This window comes from Lagenorhynchus albirostris, chromosome 5 (genome assembly GCF_949774975.1).
Source record: "Lagenorhynchus albirostris chromosome 5, mLagAlb1.1, whole genome shotgun sequence".
Taxonomy (NCBI): Eukaryota; Metazoa; Chordata; class Mammalia; order Artiodactyla; family Delphinidae; genus Lagenorhynchus; species Lagenorhynchus albirostris.
This window is the reverse complement of record NC_083099.1, coordinates 79,866,490-79,887,347: the sequence shown is the minus strand read 5'-3', so window position 1 is coordinate 79,887,347 and position 20,858 is coordinate 79,866,490. Positions and strand designations below refer to the sequence as shown.

General features: G+C 37.5%; 1 protein-coding gene across 6 annotated transcripts in view; it reads right to left on the bottom strand.

The window, feature by feature from the left end:
• Positions 1 to 482: 482 nt before the first annotated feature.
• The window catches only part of GSK3B (glycogen synthase kinase 3 beta), a 201,218-nt gene continuing 180,842 nt past the window's right edge, over positions 483 to 20,858 (bottom strand). For 2 of the 6 annotated variants that reach the window (XM_060150521.1, XM_060150523.1), the window contains 2 exons: positions 20,674 to 20,772; positions 483 to 928 (listed from right to left, as the gene is read on the bottom strand). In XM_060150521.1, coding sequence (XP_060006504.1) covers positions 855 to 928; positions 20,674 to 20,772 — 173 coding nt within the window. In that variant the 3' untranslated portion in view covers positions 483 to 854. Of the gene's footprint in view, positions 6,058 to 14,378; positions 14,860 to 15,684; positions 16,598 to 20,673; positions 20,773 to 20,858 lie in introns of those variants that run through there. The other 4 variants (XM_060150522.1, XM_060150524.1, XM_060150526.1 and 1 more) reach the window with 3 other exon arrangements.

Genomic DNA, 20,858 nt, shown 5'->3' with positions numbered 1-20,858 from the left:
GAAGTATTTTTGCACCTGAGAGAGGGGTGACAGCCCCATCACTTTTGTTCCCTTCCTTTCACAGACTTCTCCATGAAGGGGAGCTGCAACCTGAGCGCTCCCTTTCCTAACTACACTTCTAGAGCACCTTCTCAACTGGCATCCAGCATCACTGCTCTCCTGAGACATCCCGAAGGACTGGTTCGTCACAACATTTTGGAAGACCTTAGAAATGAACGACGCAGTCTTTCAGGAGTTTTTAAGTTAAAAAGATATCTTGTTCAATCCCAATTCAAATATGGCAGGAAATAAGATAGTAGTATATCCCAAACAAACGCACTTCAATGCCATCAGGAGACCCATCCCACAAGTGACATCTTGCATATTTGTGCTGATCCCCACCCTTCCCCCCAAATCCCCGCAACTGGTAAACATGTTAAACTAGTTTACAAATATTAGCTAAGCACACCACCACAATAAGAAGTAAATAAAGAGGACCAGACTTTATCCAATATAAATTTGTTTTTATTGAAGCAGCAGTCACATGACTTTATATCTAGCCTTTAGATTAGGCCTGACAGAGTGAGCCAGCCCTAAAAAAAAATGATGTTTCTTTTTGCACTAAGAGACATAACATGTTTACATACATCATCCAGTATTGGAAATGAGCAGACTCAAACACGTGTTGGTTACCTGGGAGGTACAGCCCCACTGTTTGTGGTGTTCATATAATTCACAGATACTCCCAAAGACCATTACTAATGGGATGAAAGTTAAAAGAAAATACAGCTACACCAAACCATGAACACAGTAATCAGACAGCAGCTTATACACATTTTAAAAATTCGTCCCTTTCAGGGATGTATTCTTTCTTTTCAAAGCAGTGTCTGCAAAGCTTCCTCTACATCAAAGCCAAAGGTTTCCAAGATGGAAGCTGCACCTGTTGGGGCTATACAATGGAATAAGATCATTTGAAAGAAGAACTAGTGTTCACATCTTGATTTTTATAACAAAGATTCATGTTTCTCTAATTGGAGGAACGAAGTGGTGATGTGACTACATATTGCAGTGGCAGAATAGGTAGGGTGAAGAAAAGAAGGTTGGGTACTGAAATAAAGACCACACACTTGTGAATTTTAATTTCATTTCCAGGCTAACCTACTTTTTATTTAATGCAAATTACAGTACCAGTTAACTATTTCCAAACCAAGTCACATAGAACGAAATGTATTTACAAGGGAATGGGGAAAGGGAAAAAAAACATTGAGCATACTTTTCACAAAAAAGTTTATATTTAAAATGAAAAAAAATCAGTCACAGAGGCATTCAAGTAGTAATAATGTTATACAGATTTTGCTTTTCCTTTATATCAAGACAGATTTGCACAAGTGTTTGCAATAGTTTGTATACAACCCACAGTCCTTTATATATATATATATATATATAATAAATTTTGTTTTTTAGATTTGATTTTAAGATGGAAGTGGTCACGCTAATTGGTATGTGTACAGGCCCAAGTGATCCATCGGCAACACATTTATGAATGCAAATTTTACAGGCAAGCACATTTTCATACATCTATCTGTATCTGCCTGTAGACAGATATAGTAAGAAAAAAAACTTAAAAATTAACACAAGGAAGTCTACTTTGTCAAGCTAACCCCTTATGTACTGGTTGTCATTTTGCTTTTATTGCAGAGGTGCAAAACGGAGCAACAAACTTGAATAAAATGTCATAACCCTTGTGAAAATAATCCAAACCCCAGGGATTACTTTCAAAGCCTCTCAAACATAGACCTTAGTCTGGGACTCTACTCTGCTTCTAGTTATTTCTCTTATTTTCAGTGGCTCAGGTTTCTATTAGAAAAGACAGATTTTATTGTAAAGCATGCTTAGTTTATTTTTCTGTATAGGGGAGAAAGTGTTCGACTCTGTGATTAGATGATCACTAACATGAACAAGAAGAATCAGATACAATTTTGGTTTAAAACAAAGAAAAATCCCCAAACTTCTGGGAATCTGGCACTGGCCAAACTTCCTTTGGAAGATTCCAAAGTTAAATCCCTTAAAAAGGAAAGGGAAAAAGAAATGAAATGCCAGTGTCTTTATATCCACAGGGACAGAGAATACAATAGTCCTCTCAGAAACCTTTGCATTGGTGCAGACAAGATGACTGGTTAGGCAGGCTTTGTTAAAACACAAATCAAAAATACGTGTCTAAAAATTAAGAGGACTTAAAAAAAAAAGGACACAGCACGTTGCTGGAAAGAAGGTGCAGTCTTCTGCCTTGCTGGAATGAACACGTGATATTTCAAAAATAGCAACCTTTGGTTTGGTAAAGTTTTTTTTATTCTACTCAAGACATATGGAGTACTTGGAGGCAAAACAAATTTGATTTTTTTCTTTCGAAAAAGGCCTTCATGATGTGCACACAGTAAGAATTAAACTGATTTTTTTCAAAGATAAATTAAAATGACATTTCATTGAACAGGGGTAGAGGTGGCAGGAGGGAGGAAAGTTCCCTTGCGAAAACAACAGTCCTCATCATGCGGGCGGCAATTGTGCAGCAGCCACTAGGAATTGCACCACAGCATTTTAGACCACTCATGTATCAAAACTGATACATTAAGAAACTTTGATTCATAAATCTAATTCTCTCTCTATTTCTTTCTCTCATTTGGGAGGGAAGTGACAAGGAGGAGAGAGAGAGAGAGGGTGGAAGTCTCCCGGAATCTGCTGTTTGTAAGACCCATGGTTAGGGTTTGGGGACAGAGACGAGCAAAATCTAATCTATTCAATATCCTCCAGCTCTAGGGCTCCCTGGCACTACACTAAGTCCCTGGATGGACCGAGTGAAATGAAACTGGTCACTGCAATTGAGGAGGAAACAGATGTTCAGAACCAAATCAAAGGCAGGGCTTAAATGAAATGAGATTATGAACATGGTTTCCTCTTTCCACTCCTGAGCATGGTATCACTGAAATTAACTGTGGAAGGGGCAAAGATAATGTGTTATGAGTGAGCTATTATTTCAAAGGGAAAGGGGCGGGACAGGGAGACATGGATAGAGAAACCAATTAAAACTTCCAAAATGAAAAACAAAAAAACAAACACATGGAAGCGAAGGCACTCCAAACTATATAGATACACTATACATTGCTAGAGTTATTGTTACAATAATACAGGCCGGTACCTACTGTACAGAGTTAAAACTATATGGCTTTAAAAAGCTCGTCTACAATTTGTCTGATTATTAAACAGAATCACTGCCCTGAACAGTAACTTTTTGCTCATTAATAACAGTTCCTGGGTCCACATATTTACATACAAAACAATAAAACTTAAATTTAAAAACATTGAAAGAAAATATAATGTACAAGCTTGAATTTGGTGAGGAGCTTTTTATTATTATTATTATTATTTACAAAAAGATATTCAGAGACCTGGATCTCACTTGTATAAAAGAGTTCTGTGATCCCGCCATGATCCTTGAGAAAGAAAAATCATGCACCTCAGCCCTCACACACACACACACACACACACACACACACAATAAAATAGGAGAAAAGCATCTGACTTTTCTCTCTTCTTCTTTTACCCCATTTGTGGGGGGAAAGTGTTTCCTAAAACAAGCACAGATTTTTATGGACTCTAGCAAGTATACCAAGTCCAGAGTAGTGTCTGTGTCCAAATGTTTGGCTGGGCAGTTTGGTCTGAAAGTAGGTCCATTCCTTTGTCACAGACCTGCTGTCCAGCTTCTTTATAAATCTTTTCTGAAAATGGTCTATCAAAGCCATTTCCTTTAGGAATTATGCTGCCAAATACTTCGATTCAGACTTCTTTCAAATCTTAATTTGCTCTCGGAAGCTCATGATGCAAAGTAAAATTCAATTTGATTTGGTTTGACTGAGTGTGTTTCCCTTCTCATGAACTCTGATATAACCAGAGGTTTGAGAAACGCTTCTGAGGTTTAAGAGCTTAGCCAGACAGTGAGTGAAAACTAAGACGGCTCACCGTTGTCTCTCTGGGTACTGGTTCATGTCAGCAGGCAGTACGACTCTCTTGGAGAGTCACACACACTTTGTTAAGAAGCAGGACAGGGTGCCGGGACCTGCATGAGGGCTGCCAAGACACTCTACTTCCAAATCACCTGGAGGGCGAGACCCCTAACATGTCCTAAGGTGGCAACAAGGAGGGTGAAGGGAGGTTACACACAATCTGGGGCTCAGCTCTGCAGCCCTACAGTTATCAGCTAACCTTGGAAGGTGTATGGGGAAGGAAGGAAGGTAGGCGGGAAAGGCGGCCATCACTCAAGTGATCTTTAAATGTAAAGTACAACTGATTGTGCCTTAAAGATTCATTAGGTCAAGTAATGGCCCATAAGCACCAAGGTGACTAAGGTTCATTTTAGAGTATATAAGGCCCGCATAGATGTCAACCTTAAACATATAAACCAAACTAGTTGTGAAAACCTATTTCCTCACTGCCAACATAATCCTTCAATTCTCCTTGCTTTCCAAGGAATATTGCTTCTTCTTCAAAAACAGAGACTGATTCTTACACTGTTCACTTATTATACAAAGAAAAACAGAAACAAAAATTCTTAACTGGGTTTGGGGGGAAACATTCTTCTCATGCTTCAACCAGTCAATTTTGATACTGTGGACAAAAACAAACAAACAAACAAAAAACCCAAAACTAAAGGCAGTATTGAATCTATGTATATAACATATATACACACATTTATATAATCAGCTTTCCTATAAAGTCAGCAGGTACAAGTGACTGTTTATATCCTTTTGATGTGTAGTTTTTAATATTCCTACCATCTAAAATTATAATGGTCTATCTCACATGCATCAATAAATAAAATTTAAAAAGCATGAGGTTAAAAACGCTGAAATTAAATACAGATTCTAGATTTGGATTTAAAATCAGAACTATGTGCAGAATGTGGCACTTTCTGCAAGCTCATTTTGCAATTAAAAAATATGAAAAATAAACCAGTAGACTGTTATAGTTCACATTATTTAACTGTGATGTCCTCTCAAGTGTATCTTTCCAAGGGAAGCAACTTTAGAAAAAATCTGGACAAATTCATCCAGTGGTGAGACCTGCCCCTGGCCTGTCCCCTTCCTCCAGGTTCGTCAGCTTTTGACCTCTGCAGTCAGAGGGGCCAGCTCAGCACCCTTTTTAGTCTCCTCCTAGGTCACTAGATTAAAACTGTACTAAGATTTATAGAGAACCTTTGGTCAGGCAAACAAAGATCCACACACAGAGCACACACGCTCCTCCTTTGACAGCTTCCTACATAAGTTTCTTCACCACTAGCACTGATTAAGAGCAAAATAAAACCTTAACAAATCAATTAAGAATTTTCCCCTTATAGATTCAAACTTTATTGACCTCCAGGGTTACAAATGACACATATTTCCTTTTTTGTCTGCCACACCTGCCATCAACATGCCAAAGGCATGTCTTCAAGTACCCGAGGATATGGATTAATTTTACAAGTGACATTTAAGTCCCCATTGAGTTACACCTGCTAAGCTCCCAACCAATTTCAAGCTGTGCACTATACCCAAGTCTTACACTTGACTTTAAAAGAAAACAAAGTTCAAAAAAACTTCCGCACAGAACAAAGTTTTCTTCTTTTGTGGAAGGGGCATGAGGCAGGAGTCCTGTTTTTAAAGTATACAACAGCAGACTTTTGATAAAAAAAAGATTGTCGTGGGAGAGAGACTGTGTGTTCTAGTGCCCCGCTTTCCCCTCCCCACGACCCCTCCCAACCCCTGGGTCTCCCTCAAAGTGAGAATACAATGAAATTGGTTTGTATTTATAGATATTTTACAAGGTTAAATAAGAACAACAATAATAATAAAAAAATTGAACACTAAAAAGAACAGGTTTTTTTTCTCTTTTTAATTTTCTTTCCAAATGTGACCAGTGTTGCTGAGTGACACTCAAGTAACTGGTGGTTTTTCCTGTGCAGCTGGCTGCTCGGGACTGTTCAGGTGGAGTTGGAAGCTGATGCGGAAGCGGCGTTATTGGTCTGTCCACGGTCTCCAGCATTAGCATCTGCAAATCAAAAGCCCCAAGAGAGAGCATGAACAATGCTGTAACACCCCAGAGAGAAAAGTACGCGGCCTCAACTGCAGGCTGAGAGCTATATCTGGAACGTTGTTTTGAATATGGCCAATACTACGAAATCTGAATTTTCTTCTGCTTAGAGTTAAGTATGTGCGTTGGCCAGGTCTTGGTACAGAGAAGACGGTATCTTTGAGTAAGTTACAGACTCAGGGAGCCAGAGACCATTTCTGTCAAAGCTCTTGCCACAGCTGGGATTAGCAGAGCATGAATACTCAGCTGGACTCTAGCTCACTTGAAAATAAGTGAACAGTGTACAGCTGTGAAAACTTACTAAAAATTCTGAATGGTGTTACACTATGCCATCTGCTTGAGTGGGTGAATGAGTGGGGCAGTGAAAGTAATATGGGTCAGTGGTGATGGGAGAAGCACCAAGCATAAATCAAACTCAGCTGCTTGCTTTCTAGGTACAGTCCCCCTTTGTTATTCATACAAATGGAAGACACAACCAGCAAAAAGGAAATTTCAGCCATTGTAGTACCAATTCCCTTATTCAATTCAATAAAGCATCTTATAGTCAAATGTCTTAGCACTTGAGCTTACTTTACCTAATCCTTTAAAAATACATATAACTTTACAACTAACTTGAACCCCTGCCCCCCCCACTCACACTTTTTAAGGTCCATTATTATTTCATAGCCTCCATTAACATTTACACAGACACTTAACTGTGTCCAGACTGGCTCTCCATCTCCGGTAGGCAAGATACTACTGTTTCAGTGGCTTGTCAAGTGGCATCCCTGTCATCACACACGTGACTGGGAATATACTGCTAGGCAAATTTTCTCTCAAAAACTTCACACTAAGCCCTGAGCAAGAAGGGAGGTGGCTTGACTGAGATGGGCAACTTCCAAGAGCCACCGCCCTAGAAGTCCACCACCCTTGGCTATCAAGGCTAGGGACACCAAAAAACAGACTCAGAAGTTTTGTCTCTCTCTCAAGACTGCAGCTCTCCTGTATCCTATGTTGAGTAGAGTAAATGTTATGGTTGAAGGCAACATTTGGTCTTTGGATCTTTCTACTTTGAATTTTTTAATTGAGCAAGAAACAAAAGACCCCAAGGATACACAGCAACTGTAGCTTAAGGAACTCTTAAGGATTAGCTATTCAGTTTATCATTTTGATAGCCACTCTTTAAAAACTATACTTCCTTCCTAAATTCCCAATTGTTCCTCAAAACAATCTACCCTTATATACATTTAACTCAGCCTTTGGGGAAAAAATGTTTATATCTCTTAATAAGAATGGTTGTGTTTAATTCATTTTACTTCCTTCAAAACATCTATAGCACTATTTTCATGAAAATAAGCACAGACATTATGACATCAGGATCCACGCGTTAGTTTCATATTGCCCATGGCATGGCATCATGCTAACTTATCTGCATGGCACATGGACAGGTGGCAAGAGAGGGTATATGATATATAGCATATAACCTAGTCTCCAAAGGCAGGCAAACAGCCTTTCCCAATAATCAGTCAGTAATTGTACTAATACCTCATTCATTAACTCTTGGTTTTTCCTGGATATGCCCTACTTAGCAAGAGTTTTATTCTCAATGATCATCCAAATTCTGTGCATCAATAACCTAACATCAATTCCTATCCAGGCCACAGGTTCCTATAAGGCTTTCTCAGGAAAAATGTTCATTTTCATAATTTAGGCACAGGCTACATTAAAAACAACACTCCTGAGAAAGCCTGGAAGGCACAGAGATATTTCAGAATTATAATGCTCCTCACAAACCCATGCTTATTATTGCAGCATTTCTCATGTTTTGGATGACACTCAGAACCTGCATAATTATCATCAAACAGCACTTTCCTCTCATTTTCAACATGTGAAGATGACAGGTAAAACTGTCACATTCTGGTCTTCCTCAGGACTTAGGAGATCAGCACACATACCAGCAGTGTTAGCAGCTCTGGCTATAGCAGCCATTAGCTATTGGCAAACATTCACCAAGGCTCCTCTACATTGCCAGCCCATTACATTAATTTACTCTTTGGCAATATCTTATTTAGCTACTAATCTGCTATTGTCCTTTCAGCGGCTATTACCTATGAGCTTATGACATTCCCAAAACTAGTCTTCCCTTCCTTGGATAAATTCAAAGGCTGCTTGTATGATCATAATAAAAAGCATAATAAAAAGTCTTTTAAGTGGGCATATAACCAGAAACAAAATCACGTTCTGAATAATAAAAAACATTCATATTCCTCAGGTTTGTAATTTAATGATCTCTTATTTTTCTTTGAATTATTTCCAAATCACCTAATGAGTAAAATTTTAACAGCTAATTATTTTGATTACAATTATCCTTGATATCACAGGATAATATAGTCACAGCACTGGACTCATTCATCAAAAACAAACAAAAACCCTATGCCCTGTGCAATGAACTCTACTTAAAATCAAATTATACATGTCTTTCCTGAGAAAGGAGAGTTCTCCGCTTTTCAGAGGGAGACAAAGCACAGGGAGGAGAAAAGCAAAACAAACAAACGTGACTCTCCATAAACTCAATAGTAGCTCCAACAGACTGCCTGGTTTGCTAAATGAGCAAAACTATGTTTTTAAAGTTCTTCTTGGTACATGCTTATTTTGATCTCACTGTCAAGTCTGTAAATTTATTTTACAGAGTTGAATCTGAATATGGACCCTCTATAATAAAAATGTTCATTAATTTAAAATTCTGATAAACTGTCACTAGACTTAGATGTTTACTGCAATTTCTGTAACTTTTCTTCTCAAGCATTTAAAACGGTAACTTTTTTTTGACATTCTTTTTTTTAAATATTCTTTTCCGTTACAGTTTATCAGACCGGATATTGATACACTTCCCTGTGCTATACAGTAGGACCTTGTTGTTTATCCACTCTATATGTAATAGTTTGCATCTGCTAATCCCAAACTCCCAGTCCATCCCCCCCAACACCCCTCCCCATTGGTAACCACAAGTCTGTTCTCTATGTCTAAACAGTAACTCTTTAAAAGCAGCAAAGCTCATTTTGCCTCTCCTTCATTCCCTTCCCTTTAACATATGTACTGGTAAAAGTGATGCAACCTGGCATTATGATTTAAACTAAGATCTTTTGATTATAAAGGATCCAACTATGAAGAGTCAAAGATTGACTATATAGTCTCTTGTTTTCAGTCTTGAGATGCTCTTCTGAAGTTCACAGTGATATATCTTCCTTAAATCTAATCCAATTTCACAAAGTTGTACAACTTAATAACTGTGTGATTTTGGAACAAGTTATTTAACCTCTCTACCCTCAATTTCCCCATCTGTAAAATGGTGATAATACCACCCATCTATGTAATAAGGCCTAAGAAGTGCTTAGTAATTGTCCAATAAATGGAAAGGTAAAAGAGACACCTAGAAATACAGAGATGTATAGTTTAGTGTGACTGCAATAACCACCATCACCACCACAGTAAGTATCAGTGGTAGCAGTTGTTGACATCTGGGTGCTTACCAATGTGCTAGACATCATACTAAGTATGTTGCAAGCATGTCATTTAGCCTACAAAACAAGAAACAGGTACAATAATTGCACCCATTTTGCAAATGGGAAAAAAATGGATGCACAAAGCGATGAGATAATGTGTCTAAGGTCACAGAGCTAAGAAGTGGAGAGCTGAGCACAGAGGGAACAGAGGAAGAATACGATTACCTTTATGCCTATAGGAAACAAGCAGAAAAGATTTCCTAGCAAAGGGAGAAGAGAGGACTTTAATTCAGGCCTAACCCCTACATAATCCAGTGTGATTTCCAGAAGTCTATTTCTATTAACTAAAGAGTTACTACATTAAAACAGGTGAATTTATAATATGAAGAATTAAGAGGATGGCTATTTTATTATCTAATTTTCAAACAGTCTCTATGGGGTATACAGAGATACAAGTGTTTTGGAAACAACTATAGAGCTGATATTTCACTGACTTCCAACATTCCTAGAAACCAATGCTCATTACCACCCCTCTGATACTGCTGCACAATAAACCAACTAACTAACAAACCAAACGAAGGATGGACTTGAGGGAGAAAGGAGAGAATAATCAGTTTTGGGGGAGGAAGGTATAAGATCGTTCTTTTACATTGTGGTAGCCACCCTCAAAGATGACTTCAATGAGTCATGCACCTCTTGATGTCCATGCCCTCATGCAGTCCCCTCCCCCAGTAAATAGGGATGACCTGTGTAACCAACAGGATATTGCAGAAATAATGGTGCGTGACTTACCAAGTTAGGACATAAAAGACACTGTGGCTTCCACCTTCTCCTCCTTGGATTGCTTGGCCTAGGGGAAGCCAGCTGCCACAATGTGAGACACTCAAGTAGCACTACGGAAAGGTCCACGTGGTGAGGGACTCGGCCTTCTGCATACAGCCAGCTCAGAGTCACTAACCACACGAATGAGCCATCCTGGAAGTATAGCTTCCAGCCCCAGGCAACCAGCCTTCAGATGTCTGAAGCCCTGGCTGACATTTTGGCTACAACCTCATAAGAAATCCTGACTGAGAATTATACAGTTAGGCTGCTTCTGAATTTCTGACCCATGAAAACTGTGTGAGATACTAAATGTTTATTCTTTTTTTTTAATGTCTTTTTTGTCTTTTATTCGTTTTTAAAAATTTATTTATTTTTTTACTTTTGGGTCTTCGTAGCTGCATGCGGGCTTTCTCTAGTTGTGGCGAGCAGGGGCTACTCTTCGTTGCGGTATGCAGGCTTCTCACTGCAGTGGCTTCTCTTGCTGTGGAGCACGGGCTCTAGGTGCTCAGGCTTCAGTAGCTGTGGCTCGCGGGCTCTAGAGCACAGGCTCAGTAGTTGTGGCGCACGGGCTTAGTTGCTCCGTGGCATGTGGGATCTTCCCGGCCCAGGGCTTGAACCCGTGTCCCCTGCATTGGCAGGCGGATTCTTAACCACTGTGCCACCAGAGAAGCCCGAAATGTTTACTCTTAAGCTGCTAAATTTTGGGGTCTCTTGATACACAGCAATAGATAACTAATGCATACATATAGGTCAAATAACTTAAATGCCAGTTAGGGTTTGTGTTCACAAGCCCATGAACCAAGTCCCTCTACAAAATTAGGTATGCTCCTAATAAACTGTACAAGCAAGAAAGATTGCATCAGATGTTCAATTGTTTTTTCCCTAATGCTGAGAAGAGTCTATGGTTCTATGACTTTTGTATTGGATATGGCAAAGGGAATTTGTGCATGTACTGTAGTGAGACCAATTTCACTCTGTGTGACTTCAGATGTAAAAATGACAAGTTGGGCAATCCCATAGTGAAACTAAGGGTGAAGCTCTAAGTTATTCGGTTCCCAACAGAGTCCACCAGGCTGCGATTTTTGTCCTAAATTTTTATGTACAAAATTCCATATCTGATACATATATTTTTCAGGAGAGGATTCAGTTTTATTCTCAGATTCTCAAAGATCTGTAAGAGTTGCTACATAATCGAGTGATGGATTTGATGGACAGCTGTCTCAATTCCGAGGAAACTGCATCATTTAGCTGCTCAGGCGGTAAACCAAAAGTTCTTACCTCGATTCTTCACTCCCCCACCCCTGCCAATGCATCAGCAAGTCCTGTCCATTCTCCCTCCAAATGTGTCTGATCAATGTGTAAATGGGGAGGGGAAGGAGAGTGAATGGAAGGTCCCACATTTACAAACTGTCACCAAAAGGTTTAAATAGAAAAGCAGAAAACAAGGGAACAGGTCAGGAGGAAAGGACAGAGAATGAACAAAGGAGCTGGGGTTCCTAAGACTCTGCTCAGTATTCCAGAACTATGGGTCTATAAAAGTTAAAACCTTCTAATTGATACAAGTGTTCATTGTCTGGCTCAACAGCAATAATGGACATGTTTTATCTGCACTCTCTAATAGGATGACTGCTAGCTACACATGGTTATTTAAATTTAATTGAAATTAAATAAAAATAAAAATGTAGTTCCTTATTTACCCTAAACACGTTTTCAGATTCTCAAAAGCTATAAAATCATTATTGGCATATTAGTAGAAGAGCGTATTTCAGATATATCAAATCCTTTTTGTGCTTTACATGTACTTTACAAGTATACTTGGGAACTTTAAGTATATTTTTATTTCCTTATTTCCTTTATTATGCTCTCCTAAGCCTATATTATGTATTTCTATTCGCCAGCTATCCTGTTTTTATAGCAAGTTAGAAATGTCTCATGACAGGTCAACTCCTCTAAAAGATAAAGTTTTGGAGGCCTGGGCCACACTGTTTGTACTGTGTAGCTAACTCAGGATGTTGCTATTCAAGCTGTTCCAAGTGGAAATGCCTCTACTATAAAACTATGTCTCAGACATTCATGTTATTAACTGACACATGAACAAACAACACATGAACCATTACTCACAGAGAATTAAAGGTATACCCCAAAGTTATATTTAAACCGAAATCATAATCCACACTAATGAAATCAAAGTAGTATCAGTATTAAGGAAAAGGATTCAATTTTCACTTTTCTCTTTATACTGTCTACTATGATTTTGACAATTTTGTGTGTGTCATAATGAGGGAGAGGGAGGGGAACCACTCCTCAGCAAAGCACCATCACCTCTCATGTCATATTATTCCAAGGAAAAGGTGTGGCACAAGACTCCATGGTGGCTTCAGTCATTTAAAAAATAGAACTGAAATTCAGGTGCTAGTGAGCCAATCAATCCAGCAGCAAACCTGGAGGGCTTATCAACAACACTGTTTATACTTGATCTGCCAGCAGCAGAGGTCTTAGCTGCTGTGAGTTCAGGGGCAGAGCACATTTCAATTAAGAGGCTTGGTTGTTCAGGGTAAAAAAACTGAAGGCCATGGGGACACAGGATATATTTTCATCTTTTAAGTTAAAAGACTTAGCTTAGGAACAAAGAATAAAAAAAGGCATATGAATATAAACAGGTAACTTCAGGTAAGGAACTGAGGAACACCTGAAGAATACCCGGAAGAATGTCTTATAGGACACTCACCAACTTAATCAAGAAGGTTTTATTACATGACTTTTGGAGGAAGAAGGAAAAACCCAGGTAAAATTTTTGACTTAATAGGAAAGAACATAAAAAGAAGCAATTTCCTAGAAGTGATACTTAGCGCTGCTCTGGTGAAAATAATGACAAAGATGGTTTGACTTTAGATACCTATATGCAGACTCACTATGTGAACTTGAAGTTCTAACAGAGGGTAGATATAGTCTCATTGGTGTCAGTGAATTTGTCAAACTGGCACATATGGATGGAAGTCTGTATTTCAAATACAGAGCCAATAGGAGGAAATGAGTATAGCACTGTACCTACACCCATCTTTTTCATCTGCTAAGTTGGTAATGCATAAAAATACATGTGTGCACATGCACTCTGCACCTCCCCCACCCCACTCTGGGCTGGCTAGTGTTGAAGTAACAGAGAAGTGAAAAAATATGTGCATTACCACTGTAGACTGGGACAAACTTTCTGGAAGGCAATTTGACAATATGTATTAAAAAAAACTTCCTTATATCTTTTGACTCAGGAATTCTTCTAAAAACTGGGACACAACCCAAATGTCCAAGAATAAGGAATTAGTTAAAGAAATTATGGTACAGGCTTAGAATACTGGTTGAATACTAAAGTCATGTACTCCCCTTCCCCCAAATAGCATAAGCCCATTAAAAAAATGGGACAGAGTTATCTCTGTCCACTGATAACTAGACTAAACTAGATAACTAGACTAAAATATATTAAATAGTGTTACCTTTGATTTTCTTTGGAAGTGAGAATATGGAGAGTTTTATTTTCTAAAATAATTATATACTGTATTTTTAATAGAGAAAAATCCTTGGGTTTTTTTAAAAAGTTATATATTTTTATAAAATTCCACATACATTTAGGTTAAGACAAAGAGAAAATAGACAGGAAAGAGTTCGGAAGATGAACACCTGAGGGCAACACTGTGGGTTCTGCAGCTAGACAGGGTATGGGTGCAGCTTTCCCAGAGCACACTATACAAGTGCCACAGAGGCAAAGGGTAATCATACTTGGGGGTTGCGGGGGGATAAAGGGATGGTAACCATCATTTTAGGAAAGTAAGTATTTGATACACTGACTTAATTTAACATTTTATTTTTCAAAATCAGTGGAAACAAACAATGGGAGAAATTACTCTGGGTTTAATTCTGCCCAGCTAGAAAAAATTGTCTGGTGATGTAGAAGGTGACAGGGTGACAGAAATTCTGGGGTAAAAATAACTGTAATAGTAAGAAAAAGGGATCACTAGCCCTGGCTAAACTGAAACATGACTTTAGCAAAATGCATTTCAAAAAGTTCAGGGAACAAATAGGTATGATTTTGTAGTTACAGTCTTCAAAAGGGGTTAATAACTGACAAGAAATAGAAAATTATGAAAATCAAAATTCTGACCAACCAAACAATTGCACATACTCTCAATGCAAAGTAAAAGGAGAAGAACCAAAGAAACCAACTAAAAGCGTTTTCTTTGATGGGCTCATAATTTAAAAAGTAGGGCACACATCCCAGGAAGAATAGAAAATAAAAATGTGCACTTGTCAGAACAGGCCAGATTTGGTTTAAATGAGGTAACAGCAAAGGGTTTCAAAGCAAGATCAAAAAACATTAAGCCCCCTGACCAGGTAAAAAGACAGAGAAGACAGACCTTGTCCAACTCTTATCATGATTCCCTTTTCTGTTAGAAGGGTTTTCAACCTGGAAAGGATATAACAAAAATCCTAATAAACAAAATGCAGCCCGAGGAAGGTGAGGGAAATCTATACATTTTAAATGTCTTTAAACCCAGAATCTATAGTCCAACAAACACATTCTTAAATGGATTACAGAAATTCAGTTTACAAATATTTAAGCACTAGAAATTTCCTTAAGTCTTAAAAAAAAAAAGATTTCATTTCCATCTTTGACAGTTTCTTTTTTGATGGAAAAAATCTGAAAGTTTTCTTGACAACAGCAAAGCATTTAACTTAGTTTTCATAACATTATTATATAAATGAGTATTGTAAGGTTGGTCTGTAGTTAAGAGACCAGTTATTCAGAGACCGTCAGAAGAATAATCCCTAGTAAGCGTTGCATAGTCCCATTTAACTTATTTTATCAGTAACTTCGGTAAAGGCAAAAAAACAAAACAAAACAAAAAACTAGTAGGCTCTGCCTTGTCCTGTTTAATATATTCTATTAGTTGCTTGGATAGAGGCAAAAAATTGATGTGTTTATGAAATGTGCAGATGACAAATAATTGTATAGAAAACCTAACATCCTGATACTTTAGAACATATTCAGGATTAGGATTTAAAATCCTCATTAGTATGGAGGGGATACTAGCCATCATTAAAATTTGAAGGACTTTTGCGTGTAAGAATTGGGTTGGTTTTCTATAATCCCAGAGTAGGATCACTGAATGAAAGAGGATTTCTAACAAAGTGATACAAAGATGGAATGTGTTACTGAATATTCCAGTTACTGAATATACACAAGCATGAGACACTAGTTCTCAGTAGATAATAAGGAAGGTGAAATCAGTGGTTTTCAAATTTGTTTTAATAGCAGAACTATTGCACTGGAAGAAGACTAATATATACAAAGCAGAGAGAAAACTGCTCTAGCTGAAATTCCCAACCACATCTCACACTTAACTCAGGTGGCACTGGATCAGATTATCTCTAAAGTGGTTCGTATTTGATTAGCAAAACTATAATTCCTCAAGATGTATTACTCTAGATGGTCCAGATGAATGGTCTCCCAAATGGAATAACTTGGAGGATCTGTTGGGGGTGTGGAGAAAAATCAGGTATAAATATCAAAATAAGAAATTATACTTTATGGACTGAGAGTGGTATGTATACTTTTCAGGAGTTTCTCGTGTCAATCAGAGCCACAGTCAGATATAATGCCCCCAGGCACTGAGGTATTCTAAAAACAATTTAAAAGAATGAAAGTTTTTGAGGGAAAAAAACTCCCCACCACTAACAACATCCATACCCACTAATTTAACACAACTGTTTTAATTTCTGTATATTTGTATCTAGTTCCTATCCACACGCAAATACATATTTTGGCACAGTTACCAACATGGTACATAAGATTTTTAAGTTTTCTCCACATAAATTAAGATGAATATTTCCACAAATGTAAGTTTCATAATAATTGTCTTTCATGGTTACATACAAATGGAGATATCATAATGTACTGAAACATTTTCCTACTGTTAACCATTCAGATCATATTGGCTCTCTTCTTTTGTTATTATATAATTATTCCTATTCATATCTCTGTACATGGTAGCTTTTTTTCTTCTATTAGATGTACCCTAAAGTTAAGATCCCTAAAGTGGGATTAGTGAATAAAAAAGTATGAACGCTGCTGTGATAGCTCTTGTACATAGTAATGCTTTCCAACAGGTCTTTATCCATTCATCTGCAGTCACTACCGGAACCTTGAATACAACACATGGAAAAAGTAGTTGAAACATCTGCAAAAACAGTTTCCTCAGTATTAATCTCATTAAACTGATAGAAGCTATCTTTATTATTTTCAAGAAAGGTGAGAAAAATAGCTATTACTGTGATATTCTATTGTACTGATCAAGGTTCTTTTGGAGAGGCTAGAGAATAACAACTATATATTCCCAGAGTAATCTCACCTTTAGGCCATGGAATAATAACCTTTAGGCCACAATCTGGATAAGAAAAGGTTTACTTTCTTTGCTTTTCCAGAAGTAGCAATATAGAGACTAAATTGAGATTTCTGCCTACAATGTATTTAAAATTTAATAAGACCTAACATCTGAATACCATTTAATAACTTTGGCTACCAAAAGAAATTGACTAAAATCTAAAGCTTATTTCATGATAATATAGTCAGTATGATCACGGTTGATGGCATCTTCATCATTCTACTTTGCTCTTCTTCTGCTTTTATCCTACCTACTTTAGGATTTAGCTTTGCTCCCAGATCAACATAAATGTCACAGAACTCCATTCTTATTTAAGCCAGCTATAAACAACATAAAAGCTTCTGAGGCAGTCATCTAGGAGTCTCTGTATTCTGATGATCTTGCTCAAGATACAAACATGTTTGACAGAAGCTGAACTTCAGTGGTGCGGAGCATCAGCAGAAATGGTATTTTAACAGATCAGAAGATAATTTCAGGGCTATGCTTCTCTTCCGAAGTTGTTTCTTAGTGATCTAAATCCAATGTTAGATGACTAGGAGGCACATTCTCAGGCTAGTCAAAGTAGATATTCTGCTTCTTGTTGATATGGTTTTGTCCTAAACTAAAAGTGGCTCTATTTTCATGTATATTCTCCATTAAATTGACTTAAACTAAGTAAGCCAATTGTTTAGTTAGAGGTACATATTGCAATTAATTCACCCAAAGACATATTGGGTTCTATTGTGGTGCTGCACCTAGGGTGGGTGATTAGAAATTCTAATTTTTATAATTTTAAATTAGAAAAATTTCCAGGTTCAGATCTTCAAGGTCTGAAGCTTTGTAGCTTAACAGTTTACTTCTTCATACCTTGGAACAGACCTCAAAATGCTTTGTGAGGAAAGTTTCAGCCATGTCAGCAGGCATTCATTCCCTCACTGCTTGGGTGGAGAGATGGGGTGTCTATTTATTCAGGCGAGGAGAGTCACAGGTTCTTTCATAAGAATGATCCTTTTTCATAAGAGGATGGATGTCAACCTGCCTTTCACATGGCTGGTTTTTAACATTTCTGGATCTGTCCTTACTTGGCAATAACAATAATAAAAATAGTGTAGCAGTTTCCTTTCACTGAAAGTCTACCATGTGACCAGGCAAAGTGTTAAGCACTTCGTACATTTTATATCTTACTTCTCACAACTATATGTAGTGGGTATTTACTATTCCTGTTTTATGGATAAAGAAACTGAAGCTAAGAGAGACAACAAAGAGCATGTATATTTTAAGGTGTTACTAAAGAATATAACTTATACTACCAAATCTTATTTAAAATATGTGTACACGCACATACATATATATTTACATAAATACAGGTGGCCGTTAAGGTCATACAGTTAATCCCTTCATCTAGATGAGTATTTCCTGAGGTATGTTTGGTGACATTTACTTTGGCTCGCATTACTTTGGCCCCAAAGGAAACTGTTTTCCTTTAACTACACTGTGGTGGTATGCCTTTGGCTTACACTGAAGGGCATGAAGGGCACTTAATAAAGTATCCAAATGGAACTCACCATTACATTTATTGTTGAAACTTTATTGTTGAGAATTTCATTTACTCTTATCTCTTATAGTACCAAATCTGTGGCCCTAAAGGAGAAATACTTCTCAAACAGCAGAGTCAGAAACACTTTGCTTCTCCTAAGCCACCAGTGTGCTTTTAATCTAATGAACGATGGAAATTTTTTTTTTTTGCGGTACGCGGGCCTCTCACTGTTGTGGCCTCTCCCGTTGTGGAGCACAGGCTCCACAGGAGCGCAGGCTCAGCAGCCATGGCTCACGGGCCCAGCCGCTCCGCGGCATGTGGGATCTTCCTGGATCGGGGCACGAACCCGTGTCCCTTGCATCGGCAGGCGGACTCTCAACCACTGCGCCACCAGGGAAGCCCCAATGGAAAATTTTAACAGATATCATTTCTTTATTTACTTTAGCCACTAGGAGGCTCAGAGAAATATGTGAAATCCTTTCTGATAACTATTAAGATACTCAAGGCATACATTCCTTTAATTTTAGCTCTGCCCTTAGCCTACTATTCCTCTATTAAATTCCTCATACCCTGATCTATTTCAACTTTAAAGTAAATTCTCAGGACCAAAGTCTAATGTAGGTTCCATATTTATGTTGAAATTCGATTTCAACAGCTATAAAATGTATATACCACAATAAAATATTTTTTGAGGACTGCTGTAACCTGTATCAAAGCAACATCAAAATCAGGTTACATACTAGGATCCTACCAGGCAGACAATTTGCCCAAAACCTTAGTTGCAATCATTAACTAGTTTAGTATTTCACATTAAGAAAATCATTTAAAATTACCCAAAACTTACCAATCATAATTCTCATTGTTATTCAGTCTAAAACAATTCCTAGAAACTAGATCAACAAGTAAATGTACTAGTTCGGGGTTAGGGCCTATTTAATGTTTTGAACAATCTGTGTAATCTAACGTTGGCCAGTGAATTATTAAGTTTATTAATAGCTCATCTAAGTAATTCTGTCTTCCTTCTAAATAGAGGTCATAGTTAAAAACAAAACCAAAAACCACCTCTATATTTTTACATTTATAAAATTCAAAGCACATTTCAGTACATAATTGATTTGTACCATATTACTCTAAGAGAGCACTGCCACTCATTTTACAGATTGAGAAAACTAATAAGACATTACTAAACTAATAAAGTTCAAATGACTTTCTCAAGGTTAACATGTGCTGATGAAACTAGAACTAGAAAAGAGACCTTTCTTTCCAAACTTTTTCTGGAATGAAGACAGGCCACAGATTAGAATGAAATGTTTTAAATCCTTATTAGCAACATTCTAAAAGAATAAGATCGGACAGGAACAAACAACTCTGTGTCAGACAACATGAGAGAGATTGTGACCTCACTGTTGAATGCTAAGAACTAGTAATGCAAGATTTTATCTCTTGGAGCATAAACGCCCTTTGGCAAAAATGGGTCTGATCCAACTCAATTCAATGAAACAGATGATTAAATAAAAATGGAGTCAGCTCCTGACATCTGCATTTTTGGTGGTGGTGGTGGTAGTGGGGTGTTGAGGGGAAGATACCAAATTCTTTGTGAGCCCAACTGTACTACCTACTATATTGCTAACTTCATTTTAGCTGTCCTTCCGAGGACCTTCAATTCACTCAAGGGTTGGGTATTTTCAGAATATCTGTAATGACAGTAATTCTCACTAAATCAGGTCCCAACATTAGCTAGCTATGGGACCAGCAGTGTACCTGAGCTCTAAGCTGAGAGACCATGTGGGCATTCTTTTCTTTTTGGATAGACAAGATTTAGTCATATTCTGATCTAAGTCTTAGCTAAATGTATTGGCATTGCAGTTTTAGCCCTTTCAAATGATTAAATTACACCAATCTATATTCATACTTCTTGAAAATTTGCCTCTCTAGTATATTAATATAATTTATATTCAGGGTGATGGAATTAAAGTGAATTATCTTCAATAATATTACATTTGTACAGACTGCTTTCTGCTATAAGCATCTCACTTGACATATTAATCAAGAAATTATACAGAAAGCATGACTTTTAAAATAACAATTATGGTGACATCACTTAACATTATTATAAGATATTTATACCTCATATATAAAGCATTTATGGGGTCCTTTTATGCTTTTTGGAAATTAAAGCAACATTTTATTCCCATTTAATCATTTGGCTATGCTATGTTTTTGATACTTGGAAGGCACTAAATGTTCACATTCACCAAATGAGATAAAATGAAGACAAAAACAAAATACGTTTTTATACAAGAGACTTATGTATTCTCACCTGAGGCTGCTGTGGTATTTGAAGGGGTTGAAGCAGCTGCTTGAATCCGAGCATGAGGAGGAATAAGGATGGTAGCTAGAGGTGGATTACTTGACAGTTCTAGAGAAAAGGTAAGATGCATGTGTTAGAATCCACTCTTAAATTTTATGTGAAACTATTTTATTGGTAACACTAACAGAAGATAC